This window comes from Dermochelys coriacea, chromosome 6, assembly GCF_009764565.3.
Source record: "Dermochelys coriacea isolate rDerCor1 chromosome 6, rDerCor1.pri.v4, whole genome shotgun sequence".
In the NCBI taxonomy this organism is placed as follows: domain Eukaryota; kingdom Metazoa; phylum Chordata; order Testudines; family Dermochelyidae; genus Dermochelys; species Dermochelys coriacea.
In genome coordinates this window covers 17,419,912-17,443,080 of record NC_050073.1, presented here as the reverse complement: position 1 = coordinate 17,443,080, position 23,169 = coordinate 17,419,912, and the positions used below count along the sequence as shown (strand labels likewise).

Here is a 23,169-nt window from a genome sequence, read left to right as displayed (position 1 = left end):
AATTGACATGCAAGGAGAAAATTAGGAAGGCCAACGTGAAGAGCAAATAGACACAGATACAAGAGACATAAATGGGTTTCCTGTGACAAGATCAGTGGGACAGGGATAGGGAGTAAACAAAATAATTATGGAGGATATGAATGCTGTGGAGAGGCTCAGTGGATTTCTTAGCACCAATCTCCACCAGAGGAGGTTGGAGAGATGCCTAGCGACTTTTCTCAGACAAAGATGCATTATCTGAAACTCTGGTGTTGAAAAGAAAAAGTTGATGATAAAACAACAAGTCACCAGCCCCAGATGGCTTACATTCAAGAGTTCTGATGCAGTTTCAGAGCACCCTGACTAAGCGGCGCCAGATATATGCCCCAGCCGACCCAGCGCCCCCTCAGTTCCTTCTTGCCGGCTACTCTGACAGAGGGGAAGGAGGGCAGGTTTGGAATGGATGAGCAACACAGCTTGAACAATAGTTACAAAGGTGAGTAACCATCTTTTCTTCTTTGAGTGCTTGCTCATATCAATTCCAATTAGGGGACTCCCAAGCCTTACCTAGGCAGTGGGGTCAGAGTGAGATGTCACGGAGTGAAGGACTGCTGAACCAAATGCAGCATCACCTCTGGACTGCTGAATTATCACATAGTGGGGGGCAAAGGTATGCACCGATGACCAAGTCGCTGCCCTACATATCTCCTGTATGGGTACGTGTGCCAGGAAAGCAGACGATGAAGCCTGAGCCCGCTCCACCGTACTAACTACATTAACTATTAACAACGACTAATGACTATTAACAGGTATTAAGAGAGAAAGCTAGGGAGAGTGGAGATCAGCTACGCTGCGCTCCATTCCAATGACTGTCACGGGCGGTAAGAAGGAACTGAGGGGGTGCTGGGTGGGTTTACCCACCAAGTGTTGCTGGGGTAAAAATCTTCCAACAATTGTGCATGTGGCACGCACACACCTAATTGGAATCTATATGAGCAAGCACTCGAAGAAGAATACAAGCCTTCAGGCTTCAGAGCATAAGCCAGTCACTCACTGATGAGGTTAGGAAGCAGCTTCCATTATGAGCAAGGTATTCCATAAATTGTTGATTTCAGGGTTACTTGCACCTCTCTTAAGTATGTTACCAGACACTGCTGGATTCAGGACTAGATGGACTATCAGCATGAACCGCCATGGCTATTTCTAGGTGTCTCACTCTTTTGCACACAACTCCACACAAGGGGAATGTTAAGAGGTCTACTTACCACTCCCTGCAAGCTTGGTGGGATCAGCCCACAGTACACAGGGATGAATGTGCTGCAAACACAGGCCTGAAAGAGAGAGCACAAACCTAGCATAAGAGATGAGAAACATTTTTGTAAGAAACAAGCCAGGACCTGGAAAAAGCAATTCCCTGGGAAGACTGGCTCAGCCCCCTGCTGGATCACCTGGAGAGAGGTGGCCTGTGACCAACATCAACCTGTTCAGAGAGTCTTGGCTGTGGTTATGTTCTAATGTGACAGAATTTTGGAACAAAGACCAACTCCTCAGTAATTCTTCGACAGAAGAGGGAGCCTGCAGATATCACCTAAGCCAAGGGTGTGCAAATTTTTTGGCCCGAGGGCCACATCTCGGTGGGGAAATTGCATGCAGGGCCATGAATGTAGGGCTGGGGCAGGGGGTTGGGGTACGGGAGGGAGTGTTGGGTGTCATAGGGGATGCAGTGTGCAGGAAGGGGCTCAGGGCAAGAGGTTGGAGTGTGGGGTGTACAAGGGAGCTCAGGGCAGGTGGTTGGGTGCAGGAGGGGTTTGGGGTGTGGGCTCTGGTCCAGTGCCACTAACCCGGAGCAGCTTCAGAGTGGCAGCAGCATGCACCGGAGCCAGGGCAGGCTCCCTGGCAGCCTGCCCGCCCTAGCCCTGGCCCTGCACCGCTCTGGGAAGATGCCAGCATCATGTCTCTGCGGCCCCTGGGGGAGCAGGGGCAGAGGGCTCCTTGTGCTGTCCTTCCCTGTGGGTACCTCCCCCAAAGCTCCAATTGACCACGGTTCCCCATTCCTGGCCAATGGGAGCTTCAGGAGAGGTACCCACAGTCAAGGGCAGCATGTGGAGCCCCCCCCCCCCCCGGGCTGCAATCCCGCAGGCTGGATCCAAAGCCCTGAGGGGCTGGATCTGGACTGTAGTTTGCCCACCCCGACCTAAGCGGTGGAATGGGGGAGGGACAATTTCCCCACTCACCTGAATCAGCTCATCTTTGGAATGGAACTCTGACAGGATCACGTTCTCTCCATCAGAGACCCGTGTCAGCGAGATGCCCAGCCGTCCCTTAGCCACTTCATGCCCATTGTCCGGCAGGGTCTTGTACAGACAGCTGCGGAGGATTTTCACCAAGTTGAAGGATGGGTGTAGAGGGCCCAGGAACCTCTTCCGGGCTTCTTTTGAGACCTGAATGATACTTGCGCCCGCCTCACCTACAACCAAGATAGCCAGCAAACAGGTAAAAAAAATGCACCATGAAACTCGAGGGAACCAGGGGAAAAAAGGAAAAACCTCACACAGTGGACAGTCACTTTGTGTGATGGGAGGTCACGAAGCCTGATCAGTTAGTTTTATGACCATTAACATCATCTGTAATTATGCAGCTTAAGATAGAGGTAAATGAGATTCATTCTTCAGAGCATCAGGTGATCTGCCTTGAGATTAGAAATATTTCCACCCCTATTATATATATATATATATATATATATAGCACTGCATGGTTGCACTGGTGCATTATCCCCTCAGCACAGACGGAGTCAACCCAAGAGGCCAGTCCTTAAGACAACACAGATCTGGTCAGACCCTGCTCATCCATCCCCTCCATCATCCCTACTGGCCCAACTTTACTGCCATCCCATACATTCCTGCTGGTAAAGCAGAGTGGCATTTGGCATTTCAGTCCTGTGGGAAGTTGATATTGCAACACTTGTTTTCATTCCCAATTGGGACAAAATTTGAAATCAAAGTTATTTTTAATGGAATGAAAAGTTTCTTTAAAAAGTTTTATTTCGGAAGTATCAAAACATTCCGAGTCAGTTTGAAACAGCATCCATGTAAGAAGCAATGGTGCCTTATAGAATTTGTAATTCTGGTGTCCCTTGTCCCCTTTCTCCCTTACTGACTAGGATCCTTGGCTGCATTATATCTCCCATGACGCATCATGTGACTTGGTCAGAGGGGAAATTGCAGTGCATCATGGGAAACAGCTTGGTTCAGTTCAAACTGAAAGGTTTCCATTCAGGTGTACTCGACCTGAAACATTTTCTTTTTCCCGATTGGGTGGGAGGAGGGTTAGTTTAGTCAAAAACAGAAATTCTTATTGAAAGTTTCAATTTGAAATTTTCCGTTTTCAGAACTTGCATTTTCTCTTTAAATGAAATCATTGGCAAACAATTCTGGCCCAGCTCTACTTGCAGGTTTCCTGCAGCTTGTTACTGTGGTTTGTTAACTGGCATCTGACAAGCCAAGTCTTGGGAATAGGATCAGTGTTACACAAAAGTCACCTCAGTTAATTGCATTTCCTATCACATACCTCTCCCCCAGACTGGGGGTGAATTCTCCTTATTTTTAAAGGGCCATTGTCTCATTCACCTGGTTTATGCTAGCCTGACATGTGGGAATAAACTCCAGAGTTTACCTAACCCTCCACATTTCCAGTACGGCTCTTTATTAGCCAAATGTAGGTCTGGCAGGTGCATCTTTAATAAAGCCAGCAGCTGAGCCACCCCTGCTTATGCCCAGGGATTGACCTCCATGGAAACTCCTTTTGAGGGAAATTTCCTAGTTTGGAATGAACCTTCCTGCCACTAATAGAAATAGCAAGTGCTTTCCAACCATTAATTATCCTCAACTCTGTGAGCACCACCCACATCTCACATGGGGAAACTGAGGCAGGGAGGTTTAGGCCACCACTTTCCAAAAGATTTTTTCAATTTGTCTACCTCAGCCATTTAGGTGCCCAACCAGAGACACTTGGGCCTCAATTTTCAGAGTGCTGAGCACCTGCAACTCCAGTGGACTTCAGATGAGTTGCAGGTCTTCTGCACCTCTGTAGATCAAGCCCTAGGACTCTCAGGTCAGGCACCTAAATGATGGAGGTACCTAAAATTAGCAGAGCTTTTGGAAAAGTTCAGGGCCAAGTGATTACTTAAGATGTCTGAGAGCGAACGAGAGAGCATGCTCATGGCAAAGCTGGGATTCATACACAGTAAGCCCTTGCTCCCAGGGCTCTGTTCAGACCCCACCTCTCTAGATTTACCACCTCACCTTGCTCCCCCTTCCATAGACTGGAGATTCAGCCTCTCCAGAGGGCCAGAGGTCAGCTGGCCACCAAGACCTAGTATGTGACCATCAACCCACATCACCAAGAAGTCAATGAAACAGACACTATTGAATTTGAAGGAGGGACCTAGAAAGGAAAGGCTCCATATCCCAGTTTGTAGGGCACTGCTCTAGCAGAGACATTAAACCAGTGGCTAAATTAGACTGAAACAGAAGTCATGGGGTGAGGTAGGGAGTGCTGCTCAGGCAAGCCTTGGAGTGGTCTCCCTCTGCTATTAGTAGAGGAGGGGGAGTTGTGATTAAAAATCCTTCCACAGTTCCAAGCCCAGAAGGGAACATTTTGAAAAAGTTCAGCTGGTGAGCCAGGGTCTAGGATTTGATTTGCTGAGCGCTGTTACAGTCAGACAGTGTGACCTTGCGACGCTTTCCCTGGGGACTAGTTCCACCCCATCTAACGAGCTGCTCTGGAGAAGGACCCAATGGGAAGCCTGCTTCAACTTTAGCACAGTGACCTAGCTGGCACTGGAGAGGGATGCAGCCATCTCCCTGCAGAAGGAAGGAACATCTGATTCTGCTGAGCTGCCTCAAGCAGCCCAGTTTGAGAGGAGCATCAGAGCTCTGCTAAAAGAGAGTGTGAGGGAACAGAGGCAAGGGGGGCAAAATACCAGCCTGAGCCAAACCAAAAACCAGGCTGCAGTGCTGCTGTTTGCATGCACACATCACCACCCCCACAAGCCTCTCCTAGCAGAGCTGAGAAACAAGAGCCTTTGCCTTACATGCAGAATAAGAGTTACTCTCAAAGACAGAGGGAGAGGGGACAATGTGGGGGGGGTGAAAGACTCTCACAAAAGTAGAGCTTCAGCTTCATGCAGGAATTTTTTTTGTCTGATTTGTAGAGCAGGAAGGCAGAGACCAAGTTAAAAATCAGCTCAAAATCCAGTGCCATCCCTCTCTCCAACTGCAGGTGGTGTGGAATAAAAAGGATTACAATTTGCTAATAAGCAACAAGCAATCAATCACATTGTCAGAGCTCTGATGTATTGCGACGTTCCCTATTGAAAACGGAAATGAAAAGCCACTTAGCACTTATATACACCACTCTTTCATGGTTAAAAGCATTCGGAAGCCAATTCCACACCACTGAGTCAATGGGACCTTTGATAGTCACTTCAGTGGGTGCAGGATTAGGCCCCTGAACATTTATAAATAAAGAGGTTCCAATTTTTAAGTGGAATTTGGAAACTATTAGGCTGCAACGGAGCAGAACAGTCTGAGCTCCCATCAGTGAAGCAAGTTTCAGCACCATCAACCCTTTGTCCTGCTCTGTCAGACTAGTATTCAGTGAGTGGCTTCACTTCTGATCTCAGTCCAGTATGAATTAGCCACACTTCTCTCCTCTCATCCCCACCCCCATTCTATCCCTGCCTATCTAAAGCTGGTAGCACTGGGGGCTAGTGCTATCTACTGGGATTCTCAACCTTTTTCTTTCTGACCCCCCACCCCTGCAATGTTATAAAAACTGTGGCCCACCTGTGCCACAAAGTGTTTTTCTGCATATCCAGTAGATTAAAAGCGAGGGCCAGCACTAGGGAGCTCTGCAAAGCTAAGTTGGCTTCATCACCATGCAGCAGCGTTCAGGCTTCAGCTTTGGCTCTAGGCAGTGGGGCTCAGACTTCAGCTTTCTTCCCTGGGCCCTAGTGACTAATGCCAGCCCTGCTTTCTGGTTTATTTTGGGGGACCCCCTGAAACTTGCTTGTGCCCCCCCAGGGGCCTCACACCCCCTGGTCGAGAACCTAACCTAGAAGGTTATCAGTATTCTGTTTAGGTATTATACCATAACCATCACCATAGTATCCAAGTGCCCCACAAATACCCCTGTAAGGGACAGGTATATTTGGCCTATTTACTGATGGGGGTGGGGGAAGTGGTTAAGTGACTTGCCCAACATCACACAAGAAGTCTATGGCAGAGCTGAGACTTGAACCCAAATATCCCAAGTTCTAGTCAAGTGCCTTAACCACAAGGCCATCCAGCCCTCATGCAAAACTGCGTCAATTCTGGGATGTGCATGTTGGGAAACTATGGGTTGAGCCAAGAACACCAAGCTCCCTTGCTGTGGTTCCTCCACTCTGGACGCGAATGCCTGCGTACGGAACAAGAGGGGCACAGGGTTAAAGAACCACATAGGGAGGATTACGCAACCAGAGATGTTTACTGACCAGAGGAGTTCTTAGAGCCAGCACTTCAGTTTGCTGGCTACTGCTGAGAGAGAATACACACACACACACACACCCCGCACACATATTGTTGGTATTTTAGCCATTTATTGATTAGCAAAAAATCTGGGTGGGATTTTTTATTTATTTATTTATTTTAAAAAAGCAGAGCTTGACCAGCAAACGCTAGGTTAAGCCAAGATATGTTGCTCCTCATGTCTGAGCATCCACCTATTCCCCCACTCTTCCACCCCAGACAATTGTAAAATAGGGCCTAGTGTGACATGGTGGGAAGGGGGCAAGAGGTAAAATGAGGAAGATGGGGAATGAGACAACATTGACCGGAAGAGATGAGAAATCCTTTCCCTCCCCCCACCAATTCCTTCCCCCACTCCACAAACAGGGGACAGCAGAAATCTTTAAGAAGCAGAAGCCTTTAAACCTCAGGTACTGGAGTATGGGGTGCAGAGACACAGTGAACTGAAGCCCTGTGGGACTGAGAATGGACATCTTTGGGGGACTTCTCCCGCCTCCTTTAACGCTATTCAGTGCCTAAGTATTGAGGTGAGACTGCAGTAGGCTGTGAGCTTCTTAGGTTATTTTGAGCTACTACAGACAATGGTAGGATGGGCCACACAGCTCTCATTGGAGACTTCACTTTCATAGAATCATAGGACTGGAACGGACCTTGAGAGGTCATCTAGTCCAGTCCCCTGCACTCATGGCAGGGCTAAGTATTATCTAGACCATCCCTGACAGGTGTTTGTCCAACCTGCTCTTAATCCCCAATGATGGAGATCCCACAACCTCCTTAGGGAATTTCTTCCAGTGCTTAACCACTCTGACAGTTAGGAAGTTTTTCCTAATGTCCAACCTAAACTGCCCTTGCTGCAATTTAAGCCCATTGATTCTTGTCCTATCTTCAGAGAACCACTTTGGTTCTTCCTTGTTTTGTTGTTTCCTTCAGTCATTTAGGCGAAGAGTATAGGGCTGCTCTGTGTGTGTAAAAAAGAAGTGTACCATGAGGAGCCCAATCTAGCCTGTTATCCTGCCTTTGGCAATGGCCAGCACCTAAGCCTGCAAAGACAGGGTTCTTAGTGCGCCATGCAAGACTAATTGTGCAATGCTGTACAGAGGTCGAGGGGAAGGGGAAGCTTCCAGAATGCCACAAGCAGCAACTGAAAAGCAGAAGCATGAGATTTGATTACTCTTATTCAGCTTGCATAGCCAGAGGCTTATTACTAGTCATATCAGTTACCCCACCATTTGATAAACATTCCCTATGCCCTCCCACAGCAGCCAGTGCCACAGGTTGACAACACATTGTAAACAAAAGTTGGATAGAGGGTCTATGGATCAAAAGTAGCGAGCCTAGTGCCCCAGATGGTTGGAGAAGGCTTGATGGAGCAGCACTGGGAGCAGTTTGCACTGCTGCTGCCTCTACTGGATTTGTTCCCTGGGCAGAAACGATAGTCTCCAAGGCTGTCAATACAGCACTAAGCTCACCACATTATGTTAGATTAGCCACAAAGGGCAATTGATCCTCATGAGCTAGTTATTCTTTGAGTCCTTACATACAGCCAGTTGTAAGTATATGAAAAGCCACTATTTGGCTACTTCATTTAAAAGCAGCTGTTGCCCTGAAAGCTTGGGCATGACAGCACTGAAGGATAAAGACTCCCTTGGGGAGAGATGGCCAGAGACAGAGACTTTCCTGGAATCAGGGCCAGTGAAGAGGTCCTGCCAAAGGGGATCATGTTCATTCATTTGGGTGGTCATTGTCACAGGACAGGTGACATCCGTGAAGGCATCTGAACATAAATGGGTGGGTGTTATACTCCCATGACAACCAGAGACACTGTTCCAGGAAAGTGCAAAACAAATTCTGCTTTGGGTTTTGCAAGGGACTGCCAGTGAGGATAACCAGAGAGAGCTGCTGAAGGCCAAACATGAAGGAGAGCTTGGGGGGGGGGGGGGAGAAGCCCACCCACACACCCCCAAGGTACCAACTAGCCTGCAATAGATATTTGCACATTAGTATTAGCCTCATTATTGGGTCTGATCTAATGCCAACAGAAGAAGTCAGAGGAAAGGCTCCAATGGGTCTTCATATAGAAGAACCTGACCTGTATGCCATTTTTGTCTGGTCTGTCTGTGGCTGTGGACACATGTAGAAAGTCTGTCTCCTCAAAAAGCCTTTTCCACTAAAAGACAGGTCAATGGAAAATTTTTTGACCAGCAGTAGTTATAAACATAGACGACTCCTCTCCCCGCCCACCCCCATTAAGTCCTCTGTGCCATCTGAATGGTCCTGAGCAGCACCTGCCTATTAAAATCCCAGGACATCGTAGCATCTGAGAAGTGCCAGACTGACAGCCCTGGTGAATGAATCCCAAATATCCCTGTGCCCTGGCAAAATCAGCTCTGAGGAAAGGCCATAGTTCAGTCTCCAGGCCAGCTCAGACCTTAGCCTCTGTGTAGAGGCTACCATAGGGGTGAATTAGTACTAGCTGTGGGGCTGGTCTGCTTGTTCTTAGTCTCGTTCCTAGCTACGCCAAACCCATTTCCACATAGGTTACTATATAGCTAGACATGGTAAAGACTCCATCATCTGTGAAGCTGCTGCAGTCTGGTTCCCACTGCCATAACAAGTAGACCCTGATGCCAAAATACCAGAGGTCCAAGTCTCCTTTGCCCTGCACATTGTGTGATCATTCACACATTAGTGCAAAGGAACACCCAGTGCACAGGCAACAGAGAATTGGGCCTCAAGCTGCCAGGAGAAGTGGGGAAGAGGGAATAGGAGACAGATATTCTGCAGAGATCTAAAGGAGCCTACAAGGCTACACTCTCCAGTGAGAGCAAGCACACTACCAGGGGTTAATGACAATCTAACCACAATTCTGCAATAAAGTTTGGGGTGGGGAAAGCAGATGATAGGTCATTTTCAGCATTAGAACTGGATCTAAAAAGCAGCACCTTGAATCAAGGGCATATGGTACAGTACGAAAGAAAGCAAAGCATCACCAGACCTAATTAACATCTGCCCTCTTATCTGCAAAAGATCATTTGACCTGCAAAATATTTAAGCCAATAAAAAACAAAATGGAAGAATGTCTGCAAATAAAGAGAGACAGGAACAGAACATTCAGGAGAATGAAAGAGGAGTTTTAACATTAGCCTAAAGCCATTCCTGCTGCCACCCACCCGGGGAGTTGTGGCTCCCTTTGGAAAGGCTCCATCTCGGTATAAAGAGCACCAGTCCATGCCAGGGACATTCCTGTTCCATTAGCTATAGCAGCTGGTACACATGGAGCATGACCTTAGGACATGGGTGGGGAAGCAATTTGATGCTGGAGGGAACCACAAGGGAAAGTTAATGGCATCACTGTGCTTTGTTTCCAGTATAGCCAGAAAGGATGAGGCTAGAGCCATCCATTCCTCACTCTAACACTTCTCTGCCTGTCACCCATCCCCAGGGGGGTAAGAAATGGATAGTAGCCCCTCAAGAGAGATTTAAGGGCTTCAGATAGAATTCAGGCACTTTATGAAGTCAGGGGCAGTTCTGGACATGCCAGAGACTGGCCTATGCTAGCCCCTCCACTTCTGCCAACACCGGTGCTAGGCACCAGAATGGCTAGTTTAGGTGCAGCTTTCCCATTTCTAATGCACTCAGCCCCATTTTGCTGTCCTTGTCTTTACCCCTGCAGAAGAATTGCTATCATTCAATCACTCCACTCAGCTGTCACCAAGAGGATTCAAGTGCATAGGACTCTGCATAGGGAATGGCATGAGCAGCAGGATGTTAGTCAAGCACTATGATCTATCTGCCTTGGCTATTTAGAATGTAAACTCTTCAGGGCAGGTGCGGTCTTCCAACATATGTACACAGCACTCAAAATCCCAACCAAGATGAGGGCCGTATTTACATGCTGCTGTTCAGACACTAACAGAAGGTCTAATCAGATGTCCACATTCCCAACTTCCAAGACTCTCATAATAAGGAGAAGAATGTATATTCTCCCCCACCCTTGCCTGCCCCCAAAGTAGACTCGTCCTCCAGCATTATAGGAGTTGCCTTTTTGCCTTCCACCCGCTCTGGTAAAGCATTACAGGTCCTCCCTGCTACTTTCCCCTTCTCTCTTTCTCCTGCTCAGAAGAACTTTTTGGAGGTTTGTCTGCTTTTCCCCAGGAGCAAACAACGTAGAACTAAATCGTGCTCTGCTCACTCCACATGGGGGTCCATGTTGTTACACCTGCTTTCCGAATACTGAGGGTAAGAGTCACATGCTATTTCCCCAGTTGTTGCCAGGATAATTATGTTTCCATTTTAAATGTTTTAAACAGAGCTGATCTGGAATTTTCCAACTGAGGGGCTTTTGAGTGGTGGGTGGAAATCAGAATACTAGTCTCAAACCAGAACAGTTCGTGGGAAAGAGTCAATTGCAATGACTCTCCCTAGTCAGTTTCCAAACATTCTATTTTGACATAGGACAAAACATTTTTTCAGTTCCAAATGAACTCAGTATAAACTAACTAAAGTTTCAAAACAAAGTGAAAAAAAAAAAAAAAAACAACCAAAAACCACAAGGTCAAAATTAAACAAAACATTTTGATTGACCCAACTAGAAATTCTTTGGATTGATTCATGAGAATTTTTAAGATTGACTTTTCATCCTGATTCATGATGGGGAAAGACTGAAATCTCAAAAAAACCACACACCTCTCCAGGGACTGAAAAACCATTTCCTGGCCAACTTCAGATGTAAACAAGATTCAGCGCAACAGGATTTGCAAATCAACAGCATGGAAATTTCACAGGGAGAGAAGATTTGCTTATGGAACTTTTCCTTGGGTGACTTGATTGCCAGAATGGTCTCTGTTCACTACTTACAAGGAACCTCGCATGGCTGCAAACTAAGAACCATTCCCTGAATTCCAAGGTTAAGTCATCTCTGCCTCTCATAGGGTAACCCAGGGAATCACACTGCAGTGTAACTGGGAGGGTGCAGTCCTCTTCATTAGCTGTCTCTTGCAGGCTGTCTGTTGCTTTTATTCATGCTGTCACTTTCTTCCGGGCTCCTTAGGGCGGAGCAAGCAGTGGGTTTGGTTGGACTTTTTACAATGTTGATCGGCTGTTCAAGCTAAGAAATCCAGAATGGGAAGGGAGCATGTCAAAGCTCTTGAGCAAACTGGGAAAAGGGGCACCATGCCAAGAAGGGAAGAGGTAAGAGATTCCTTCACCTACCATCAAAATGAACAGAAAATTAACTCCATGAAAAGCCAACAAGCAATAACTGCAAGTCACAAGTCCTTAGAATCTGGAGCAGAAACAGTGCAGTTAAGATTTGGACATTTCAGTTTTTTCTTGCTATGCTTCACAGGTGACATCCATGCTGAAGGACCACCACAGAACCTATACCAGGCTATTCACTGGGGGAGGAACAGCGGATATCATGGCAGGCAGGCAAACTGGGTTCCAATCCTGGTTCTGCCACAGATACTTGCATGACCTTGGACATGTCACTTACAGCCAGACTGTCAGGCCTTAACCTCCCCCAGGCATGTGCACACACTTACACCTGCATTTCACAAGCAGACACCTATGCCTATACCAACAACTGCATACACAGAGCAGTGGAATTATCAGGGGTTTGCACCTGCAGTGTATTGTACATGTGGGGGTGGGTGTTGCTCACAGCACCCATGTGTGTATTTTTGGCCCACCTGAAGGTGAAGACCAGGCAGCACATCACCTGAAAACAGTATCCCTTACTGTGTCTGCCACAGTTTCTCCATCTCTAGAGCAGGTATTGCAGATCATTTGGTGTCATACATGGCTTTTCTGCAGTGACTGCTTCCTGCATCCCAGAACCATGTACTGGACACAAATCAGACGTCAAGAATTATAACATTAGAAAACCAGTTGGAGAACACTTGAATCTCTCTGGTCACTCGATTACAGACCTAAACGTGGAAATACTTCAACAAAAAAACCTTCAAAAAACAGACTCCAATGAGAGACTGCTGAATTGGAATTAATTTGCAAACTGGATACAATTAACTTAGGCTTGAATAGAGACTGGGAGTGGATGGTCACTACACAAATGAAAACTATCCCCCCCCCACTGTTCCTCAGATGTTCTTGTCAACTGTTGGAAATGGCCCACCTTGATTATCACTACAAAAGGTCCCGTTTCCCCCCCCTTCCCCCCCCCGCTTCTGCTGGTAGTAGCTCACCTTAAGTGATCACTCTGGTCACAGTGTGTATGGTAACACCCATTGTTTCATGTTCTCTATGTATATAAATCTCCCCACTGTATTTTCCACGGAATGCATCCGATGAAGTGAGCTGTAGCTCACAAAAGCTTATGCTCAAATACATTTGTTAGTCTCTAAGGTGCCACAAGTCCTCCTTTTCTTTTTGAGAACCATATACTGCATCTTGTCTGTGTGAAGGGGTGGGTGTTGGATTTCTCATGGTCATTAGCGTCTCATGTTCTACACCTTTTCAATTTTGTTTGCTGTCTGGAAATTGTATAAATCCAGAGATCATAAAACTATTTAAAATATTTCCAGAGTCCTGTAAGGGGAGTTAGAACAGGGGTGGGCAAACCTTTTGGCCTGAGGGCCACATCGGGGTTCCAAAACAGTATGGAGGGCCACGTAGGAAAGGCTGTGCCTCTCCAAACAGCCTGGTCCCCTCCCCCTATCTGCCCCCTCCCACTTCCTACCCCCTGACTGCCCGCCTCAGAACTCCCCACCCATCCAACTCCCCCTGCTCCTTGTCCCCTAACTGGCCCCCCAGGACCCCACCCCTTATCCAACTCCCCCCCCCGCTCCCTGTCCCCTATCCACACCCCCACCCCATGACAGGCCCCCCAGGACTCCCATGCCTATCCAACCCCCCCCCTTGTTCCCTATCCCCCTAACTGCCCCTGGGATCTCCTGCCCCTTATCCAGCCCCTCTGCTCCTCACCCCCTTACCATGCCACTCAGAGCAGCATGTCTGGCTGCTGCACCCCCCGGCTAGAGCCAGCTATGCCACCGCACTGCCCGGCAGGAGCTCACAGCCCCACCGCCCAGAGCGCTGGCAGCACGGCAAGCTGAGGTTGCGGGGGGTGGGGCAGCAGGGGATGGGCCGGGGGCTAGCCTCCCCGGCTGGGAGCTCAAGGGCCAGGCAGGACAGTCCCATGGGTTGGATGTGGCCCGCAGGCCATAGTTTGCCTATCTCTGAGTTAGAATTAGCATGAATCTTTTGCAGGCATTTGGTATCATCACTTATATGAAACCCAAGCATGTTAAGGAGTGTCATACTAGTACAAAGTGTTCCTCTAGGACTTTTTTTTTTTAAATTTTTTTAAATAGATTCAGTCCCTCCCCCCACCCCACCCCATTGCTTTTGCACCTGTTAATGAGACGGGGATTGGCTGTCTGTTCCCGATGAGCATGTGAGAAAGGAGGCTTTTCTCAACTGTAGACATAGTAAATACAGACCCCCTCCCCCCCAGGTCAACCTATAGGTTAACCTTGTTGCACAATCCCCTACTCCTATGGTAAATGCTTCATTCGTCAGAGGGCCTGTGCAGAACTCAGATACAGCATTGTACAAACAGTTCTGCGAAGGAGGGTTCCTAGAAAGCCTGGCCATAGGCCATAAATAATAGCCTGCTTTTTTCCTTGAGTTTTCTGGCTCATTTCCCTCTAGTTTCCAATGGGAGCAGAATAAGGGATCGGTTACAGTTCCCCTATCTAGATAAGCAAGTACTGTTACTCTCTACAGCAGACTTGTCCCCACCAGGGTGCCCTCCTGTGGGGAGATGGACAAATCCTGCCTCAGTTTCTCTTACAGTCCCTGAGGCTGACTAAGTTTCCCTATCTTCTCTACCACCAATCAAACTTGACCATCGCCTCCTTGGTGGAGGACAGAAACATTACCATCCCAATTATAGCCCTGCTTCTGGGCATAAAAAAAAAAATTTAGTATAAATGCAACTATCAACAGATCCTTCAGATTATGACGATTCTCAAAACCCCAAAGTAAAACAGATTAAAACGTAGCAGCAGCTGCACACCAGGGACCATCTCCAGGCCACCCACCAGAGAGTCAATAGTCCCAATTCAATTCCTCTGCCCCTCTTCCTGGGCCTCTATGCCCCTGAAAGGTCCCCAGGCTGTTCCAACTCCTCTCCCACAGCCTGCAACTTACACCTTCTGCAAGAGAGCTTGATGCAGTGTTTTGCTCCGGAGACCCCTTCGCTGACAAGTCCTACCCTTACTCGTGGGAACCTCCTTCCAGAATCAACCCTCAGCCTGGTTCTTCCCCTTTATCGAGGGGCTTCTGCACAAGCCTTCTCCTCACCAGGGCTTCCCTGCTCTGTTAAGCTCTCTCCAATGACTCCCATCCACAGCACTTCCCCAATAGTGCATCAGTTCTCTCTCTACACTAGTTCCCCCCACCAGCAGCTCCTGACTATGGCTCTCATGCAACTCTCATCCTCTCTCTGCTGCTCTTGCCTGGGTCATTCTAGAGGCCAGGTGCCCTGTATCAGACCCCATCCATCTCGTCACAGGTAACTTGAACCCATTCTCTCAAAGGGGCCAGTTATCCTTCAACACCCCCATTTTACAGGCGAGCGGCTAAAGCTGCGAGATCAAGGAACAAATGTTGATGGAGCTCAGCCCCCACAATCAAGGCCAGATATTCAAAAGGGCTCAGCAGGTTGTTTCAGAAGGGCTCAGCATCCACCTGGCCCAGACTATAGGTGCCAAGTACTAGGAGGTCTGGCTTCATGTGACCCGCCTAAAGACATGGGGTATGGCAGAGTGGACAACTGGACATCCTTCACCTGGGTCCCAGGGCAGTGCTTCAGCCACAAGGCCAGCCCTCCTCCCTAATAAATGGGTATTATGTACAGGTTATTTTAATTGTTTCAGTCTGATTAGAGAGACACGGGCCACAGTTTATTTTAAAAGACTAACCCCAAAATGAGCCTTTAGGAGACCAGGAGGTGCGGCATCAGCTGTGGTCCAGTTTCCTATTAGGAGATGAACCGCAACTAGAAATAGGTCTGTCCTCTCTCCCTGCCCCATCGAAGAGTGAGGAGATGGTAGATAAAAATGGATTTAAGCCACCTTGGGTTTTGTTGCAGCTCTCACAAGTCAATCATCCCATATGCTGCCACCTCCCACCCGCATACATAGCGCAGTAAGACACCATCCCCGAGTCCATATGCAAGCACAGTTGTTTGTCTTGCATAGATGGAACTCAGTTGGCAACTCTGCCAGAGTGCAAGGCAGTATATATTGGCCATGAAGGGCTAACAGGAATTCAGTTGTGTTTTTTTCAGCTAAACAGAGTAGACTGGGGAGAGCTAGTGGGAGCAGGCAGGTGAACTGTATGAGCTGCCATTCTTTGTTACATTTTACATCTAAAATCTTTACGCTGAGTCCAAGGCACTGCACAGCAATAGTAAGCCATGTGGCCAGCAGTCTGACTCACAACTGCCTTTGTATCAGGCATTGAAATGCTTGCCTATGCCAAGCCATGTATAAGGGAGCCGCTACTGAGCAAGGGGGCAGAGAAGAGCTTAGCTCAGACTGGCAGCCAGGATCATTCTGCTTTGTTGCTATTGCGATTAAAGCAGTTACACCAGCCTGGATCATCTTTTCTTTCATCATAAGATAATTCCCTTATGTAAGTCTTAATACGGTGATCAGCAGTGCAGCATTAGAGAGATGTTGGCATGGCAGAACAAAGCACAAAAGGGGGAGGTTTTAAAATAAGACTGACCCTCTCTATCCAGGAATCTAGCAAGACATACTGAAGAGCCTACTTCAGCCCTCTCTCTAGGCAACTCTTCAGAATTCAGTGGAACTGCTCTGATGTAGGGACAGAATGAAACCCACTAAGCACAAGGGATGATTCTGTTCTGACCCCCTGCTCCTGGGTTAAGGAGAGATTAGAACTTTCTGTCATGTGGCATCTATAGATGTGATCGATCAGGAGCTGCATGCCAAGTAAACTGCAATGCTCATTTCTTTGAGGTCCCCACCCTGCATATGTCAGAAGCAGGAAGACAGAAGACAAATACATACACACACACCCCCTCCAGGAGAGTTAAATGACCTGATTCTCTATTGCCTTGTACAGGCATAGATGACCACACACATGGCAAAATGGGGCCTTATTCTCTTGCAGTTCAAATCTGGAGCAACTCCACTAAAACCAATGGTGTTGAAACTAGTCCAATGTGCCTCAGGTGCAGGGAAAATGCTACCACTCAAACTCACGAGTGAGTGACAACTGCTTCACATGGGGTTAAGTGACTACCCAAGGTGGGAGGCAGTGAAGAATCAGGCGCTCAGCTGACAGGTCTGCAGGACAAGCCAAGACCAGCACAGTGAAAGCTGCTGTCCTGGTACAAAATGTGTCACACTGGGCACACCTCCACTACAGGAGATATCGGCTACATGCTCTTGCCCCAAGGTATAGATGCAAAAGGGTTATGACACAGAGGAGTCTTGCTTTGGGAGAAAGAGCCCAACCCACACAAAAAGCTAAGACCAGCTCCTCAATGGGGGTAAATCAGCAGAGCTGCACGGGTTTACATAGCTGGGCATCTGCTCTGTAGCATTGGTGCAGCTGTTTGAGAAGCTGCAGTGAATCAGACAGCCTTTCAGCAAGAACTACTTCCATTGCAAGGCAGGAGAGGCAAAAAAAGCAGCCATCAGCCTGTGCCCATTTTCGAGGGTAGCACAAAGAAAAATCCACAGAGTACTTGACAGATTTCATGTAGCCTCAAAACCTGGGGGAAGCAGAACGACCATGCATAGCACATCCCCACCCACACCCCTGCAGAGCTCTCTAGGCCATCTGCCTTGGAAAGCAGCAAGAACAAAGGTCATTTCTGCCCTAGTCAGCTGATGAGAACCAGCCCTTATCACCACGGTTTCTCCTGTCACTCACTCAGACTGGAGAAAGCCAGACTGCTTCTGTTGAGATCTGGGCCCTGTACTGACTGGGCCGGGGAGTTAACAACAACTAACCCATGGGGGATGAGCACAAACAGGAGTCATGCTGGCTGTGTCAGATTACCAAGCGAGTTACTTTCCTTGCTATTCTTCCTCCAACCCCACCTGGGCCCACATGGTCAAGGTTTAAAATAGATCGACTCCAGGGATTAGTGGCCTAACTCAAATCCCATTGAATGTAGAGGAAAAAAAAAATTCCCATTCCCCAGATAGGAAAGATGGTCTTGTCCCGGGTCTTCAGCAGCACTGAACTAGGCCTGAGAAGACTTGTGTTCAATTCCTACCTCTGCTACAGACTCCCCTTGTGAGCTCAAGCAAGTCATTAATCTCACTGTGCCTCAAAAAAAAAAAAAGGGGGGGGGGGGCTAGTAATACTTCCTGTGTCTGAATAGTCTCTTTAGCCCGTAATTTCTTTAGCCCAGGGATTCATCTCTTAATATGTGCATGTAGAGAAGTCTCCTTTTGCTAGAGCCTCCCACCGAAGATCAGCACCTATCACAATAAGAAGAAGAGACTTCAAGAGCTTGCACCAATTTTCATTAATTAGCACTGCACCAGGACCACCACAAAGAAGACAGTATCCTTCCGATAATTACTTGTTTGCAGGAGACAAGGGAGTTACAGTTTTCATACACATTAAGAATACACAGTCTGCATTATTTATCTTTGGGATAAAAGACAGCAAAGAACAGACAATTAACAGTATATATGTGTGCTTATATCCTCATGAAAAAAAAAAAAAAAAACCAGGGCCCTTGAGGAGCAGTGTTAGGCTCCAAGCACATTCTGTGCACAAGAGATCAGCTTTTCCAGTTGGCACTATATGCCAGCCACCTTATGCTATGCCAAGCGCCTGCCTCTGAACCTGTTATGGCCCCACTTGCTGTGTCCTCTTTGCCCTTCCATCATGAGGGTATGTATTAACAACCTTACACCAGCCAACTTTTCTCCAGCAGTATTAGGTCGACAGGGCAAACTGACAGCAACTAAGTCATAATGAGAAATTTTGCTCCGAGTCACCCTGGGAGGAGACTAGGGACACATTTAGTTTTGCAAGGAATCCCGTTCCATATGGAATTTACTTATGGGAGTGGGGAGGAAGGGCTGAAAGGTTAGCAGGTTCTCTTGGGGTCGTGATGCTACAATACCAAAAATGAAGGCAAGATTATCACCATGGCCCACAAGCAGCTGATTCTTGGGCACAAAAAATGACTGACATTTCTAACCAACTGAGATCCGAGTGTACTAGTCACAAAGCATAGCATGCAGCCCTGTTTAAAAGCTAACCCTCTGCTCCTCCTACAAAGCTGTTAAACAGGATAGAAGCCTGAGGAGTCACGAGACAGTGGAGAGTCTAGCCGGAGATCTGCCAGGCAGAGCAGAGCCCTCATGGAGCTAAGAATGTGCCTGGAATTGGCTTCTCTGTACATGTATGTATTTTAGGAGACTTAGGGCTTGTCAACAGGGTAGAGTAGAACTATACTGGTAGCTGTCCACACACACACACACACACACACACTTATTTCAGAATGCATCCATGCATGGAGTTATACTAGTTTTAACTATAGTGGTTTAAAAGTCACACCCTACCATATGCCAGCATAGCCTTCCTGCATAGCCAAGCCCTAAATAAGTTGCATCCAGGGACCCCACTAAGAGGTGGATTGGGGCAGGTCATGTTGGCCTTGCTTAAGGGCTCACCCAACCATTACGATCTTTCATCAGTTTCTGCTCCTCTCAGCCATGATAATTGGCAGGGGAGAAAGTCTCCAAGACGCTGCAGCCTTCAAATCCTACCTCCGAACAAGGGTCTTCAAAAACTCCAAGAGACGCCTTGTGGTATGAACCCATTTCCCCTTCCTCTTCACAGCAAGGAACAATAATCAAGGTTTCCCATTCAGCCAGGAGTCTGGAAAATAGCTGCTCAAAACACATTCACCAGGGTTTTATACACTGTCACTTGCCAGATTGCAACCATCACAACAGCTGCACCAGCACCAGCTTAGACAGAGAAAAGCCACTATTTGTACTGGTGCAGCTCATCCTGGTTTCATCACAGCAGGTATGCTCCACAGGGATGACGCTAGGTGTTTGCTCTCGTAAACTAGTTGGCCGTGGCTGGAATCAAAGCAAAACTCCCAGCATGGACAAGGTCCAAGACTTAGGAAGGGAAAACCATGACTTGGAGAGAGATCTACATCCGAATCCCTTAGCCGTGTTGTGGGGAGGCAGAGAGGAGTCATCTTCCTATAATGATCCTCTGCATCATGGAGGATAAGTGATGTACCTGTAGACTATGGGAGGTGGCCAGCAGGCTGCAATGAGCTTCTAATTATAGAGCTCCTAAGATTGGCCCCCCCAATACACAAGTCTGCAGCAAAGTCCCTACTCTTTCATTCATAGTCTGGGGGAATCATTCCTTGAAGAGTCTGAAGCTCCTGCAGTCTGATCACAGGTAGTTACAAAGCTGCAGAAGGCTGTGCCTGAAATGTAATGGCAACAGACTTCCGCACCTCACCCCTCTAGGCATTGATTAGACCAGACAAATTACCTGCCCTAATTAATCCCTGCTGGGATCACCTCAATGTCTGGTTTGTTTAGGCATTTTAGTTGGAGATCACTTTCCACAGACACATGTTCCATGCGACCTGCACAGCACTGTGAACAGATGTCACAAGTTGTTGGCTGTGCCTGCAACCAGTCCTGAGCGTGATCCAGACAGACCCCCTTTTGTTCTTCTGCCCAGGAAATCCGAGTGAGAATCTTCACGTTCATTTTTGCTAAGAGGTGTCTTGGCAGGCCAGGCCTCAGCATCACACATAAACTCTAATACAGTGGAGTAATGCCTTCCTCCCAGGAGCCATCTTAGAAAGGTCACAGGACATTCTAATCACTTTGTGGCCTCTTGCATCAAGCTTACCCACGAAAGCCACAGAGTAGTTAGCAAAAAAGACAAGGAAGAGGAAACCATCGGCCAACCCCTTTAATGTACTTGTTACTGTTTGACAAGCCAGGCAGCCTGACAAGAATGCTACAGAGTGACCACTCCTAAATCTCCAGGACTCTGGGAGCTCCGAGGCCACAGTCCAGCTCCCCTCCCTTCTGTGCTACCAGGCACACTTTGCAACCGAAGGAGTGAGGGAGCCAAAAGTGCTGAACTGGGTAACAGAAGTGGGCAAGTTTAGAGGCTATGAAGAAAAGCCACCAGTGTGAGAGGATGCCAATAGGCTCAGCATTCAGGCATCTGCTGTATTTTGCCTGGGGAGCAAGCACACAAGCATAATGCCACCCACTGTCTTTGCTCCGTTCTTGTGAGCTGAGGGGGTGCTGAAACTCCCAAAGATAATGCTCTTTGACAGCAGGATTCTTGTCAGTTTCCAAACCCTGCCAGCTCATGAGAGCAGAGGGTCAGATTCTCCACCGCTTTGCCACTTGCACAGTCCTTTACAGCAGTATGGGGCTTGTGCAATATGCAACTACATCAGAAGGCTTCACTCACTCATGCTGGTCAGGTCTCTTACACCCACTTTGCACGTGTATAAACGGCAGAAGAAGCAAGGCAACAAGCAAAAGAGTCGGGCCCAGATAGTCTGGGCTGAGTGGAGAAGGAGTGTGAGGCAAGAGTCCAACCACAATCATCTGCAAACCCAGTGCTTTGGAAGTTAATGTGGTTGAGTCACTCAATTTAGAGGAAGTGATCCAACTGGCTACTGGACAAACAGACACACACAGTTCACAAGCCTTAAGTTTGGTCTACCTAACACTTCCAGCTCTAGAGAAGCTGAGGGAGATTTCAGACTGAGAAGAGATTTCGGGGGAGAAAAGGACTGATTCAGTCTGGAAGAGGTCAGTCTTGATATAATCCTTTGAAAGGCCAATGGAACAGAATTACCATTTCTCTTCAAATAAAATGCTAGCCTGACATGCATTAACAGTGGCCGATGGCAAACAAACAAAAGAAAAGACTTTCCATATTATAAGCAGGCCTCACATGATCTTAAAAGGATTTCTCTAGAGAGGGGCAAGTAATAATGATCAATCATCATTGGGGTCATCTTTTCCCAGCTGGGGAGACTAGTGAGGGGGCAGCAAGTCAGGGACCTGTGGAACCAGGGTGGGAGGGAAACTGTCAGTCAGTCTGCAAGCCAAGGACATTTGCCAGCTGACAGATTTGGCAGCATGCAGATGGTGCCTGTGTGGATGCACCATACCATCATAATTTAAGACTCAGGGCTTCACCTCTACTGATTCTGGAGTAGGTTAGACTGATTGCTGGGGAAGAAACATACACATCAGTGGAGTATTTTGCATGTAGATGAAAGGTGGCAGTTCTTCCAAACAAGGCCATAGTGGCTACTTAGTGTTTGTGAGGCACCACGCATAATTACTGGGAAGAACTTGTGTGGATATCTGTAATCTTAAAAAGCTGTCCATAGGCCACAACTACGCAATTTATACCTGGGGTAGGGGAATCTCCTTTTCATGTGGAGACAGCTTCAGGCTGTCCCATTTCCCTCCCTCGTTCCACGATTGCACAGAAAGTCAGACTATTGCTTCCCAATCTACTCTTCGCTGGCCAGACCTCAGCTAATGTAAGATGGGGTCACTGACTTTGGGGGGGCTTTGCCTAGGTCTGTTAATGGGGGATTTGGTCCAACATTTTCCATACACAGTAATCTCTGCTGTCTTGATAAGCCATTGTGTGTGTACTCTGTGAACAAACTCCTGAGGTCGCCTTTTTAGCAGGGGGTTATTATTGTTCATGGACCTCAAGGAACCTCAGCAGAAAGGAAAATGTGCTGCCCCCACAAAGGTCTCTGGTGTTGAGCAGTGTTCTTCCTTGTGGTCACATGACAGCTTGTTATGTTATCACCTGAGAACATAGACCTGAACATCAAATAGCCATTGCCTCGGTCCCAGATCAAGGCTGGGACAAAAGGTCTTAACTATGACACCAATAAAACCTTAGTATAGCCTCTAACCTAAGGACACCCTCTTAAAGAATGTCATGAGCAAACAATATTATCCTGTTCATAAATCTGAGGCCTCCTCTATGTTGGCTCACAACCGTGTGTGCAGGATTCTCATTACTGGTGATGTCCTTACATGCTTTATGGCATTTGCTGATAGTGTCACAGATGATTTATGCTTCAGGTCAATCATTGATAACATGTTTTTGTGGTAACCAGGGGTGTACAACAAAGCCGCCTCTTCCTTGAAAAAAGTGGCTGATTTAGCGGAGCCAATCTGCATTTATGTATACTACTCTACAGGGGAGCGCAATTGCATATTACAGGAATACTGGAGATGGTTACAGGTCCATGGACATTATAGGTTACATAAGCCAGAAAGGTTTAAAATGCCAAGGTTCTCTAGAACCACACATTCAAATTCTCAAAGAGTTGATATCGGCAGTCATCCCTCTAAGGCAGATCTGTCAACTATGCTATGGGATTATTGGAGATGGTTATAGGTCACTCAAAGGGTGGGGTCAGGAGAGATTTTACTGCACAGTAGAGAAGGTCCCCAGTTTAAATAGCCCATGGCACTAAGAACAGAGTTCTGCCCTAGAGTTCATATCCAAGTTTGCCCCATCTCACTTCCCTACTGTTTAAAAACAGCTG

The 23,169-nt window shown here is 47.5% G+C and overlaps 1 protein-coding gene across 2 annotated transcripts in view; it reads right to left on the bottom strand.

The window, feature by feature from the left end:
- Positions 1 to 23,169, bottom strand: part of PNPLA2 (patatin like phospholipase domain containing 2) — a 52,469-nt gene that overhangs the window by 21,259 nt on the left and 8,041 nt on the right. For both annotated transcript variants that reach the window (XM_038404497.2, XM_038404496.2), the window contains exons 2-3: positions 2,214 to 2,446; positions 1,245 to 1,310 (exon numbers count right to left, since the gene is read on the bottom strand). In XM_038404497.2, the coding sequence (XP_038260425.1) occupies positions 1,245 to 1,310; positions 2,214 to 2,446 (299 nt within the window). The remainder of the gene's footprint in view (positions 1 to 1,244; positions 1,311 to 2,213; positions 2,447 to 23,169) is intronic.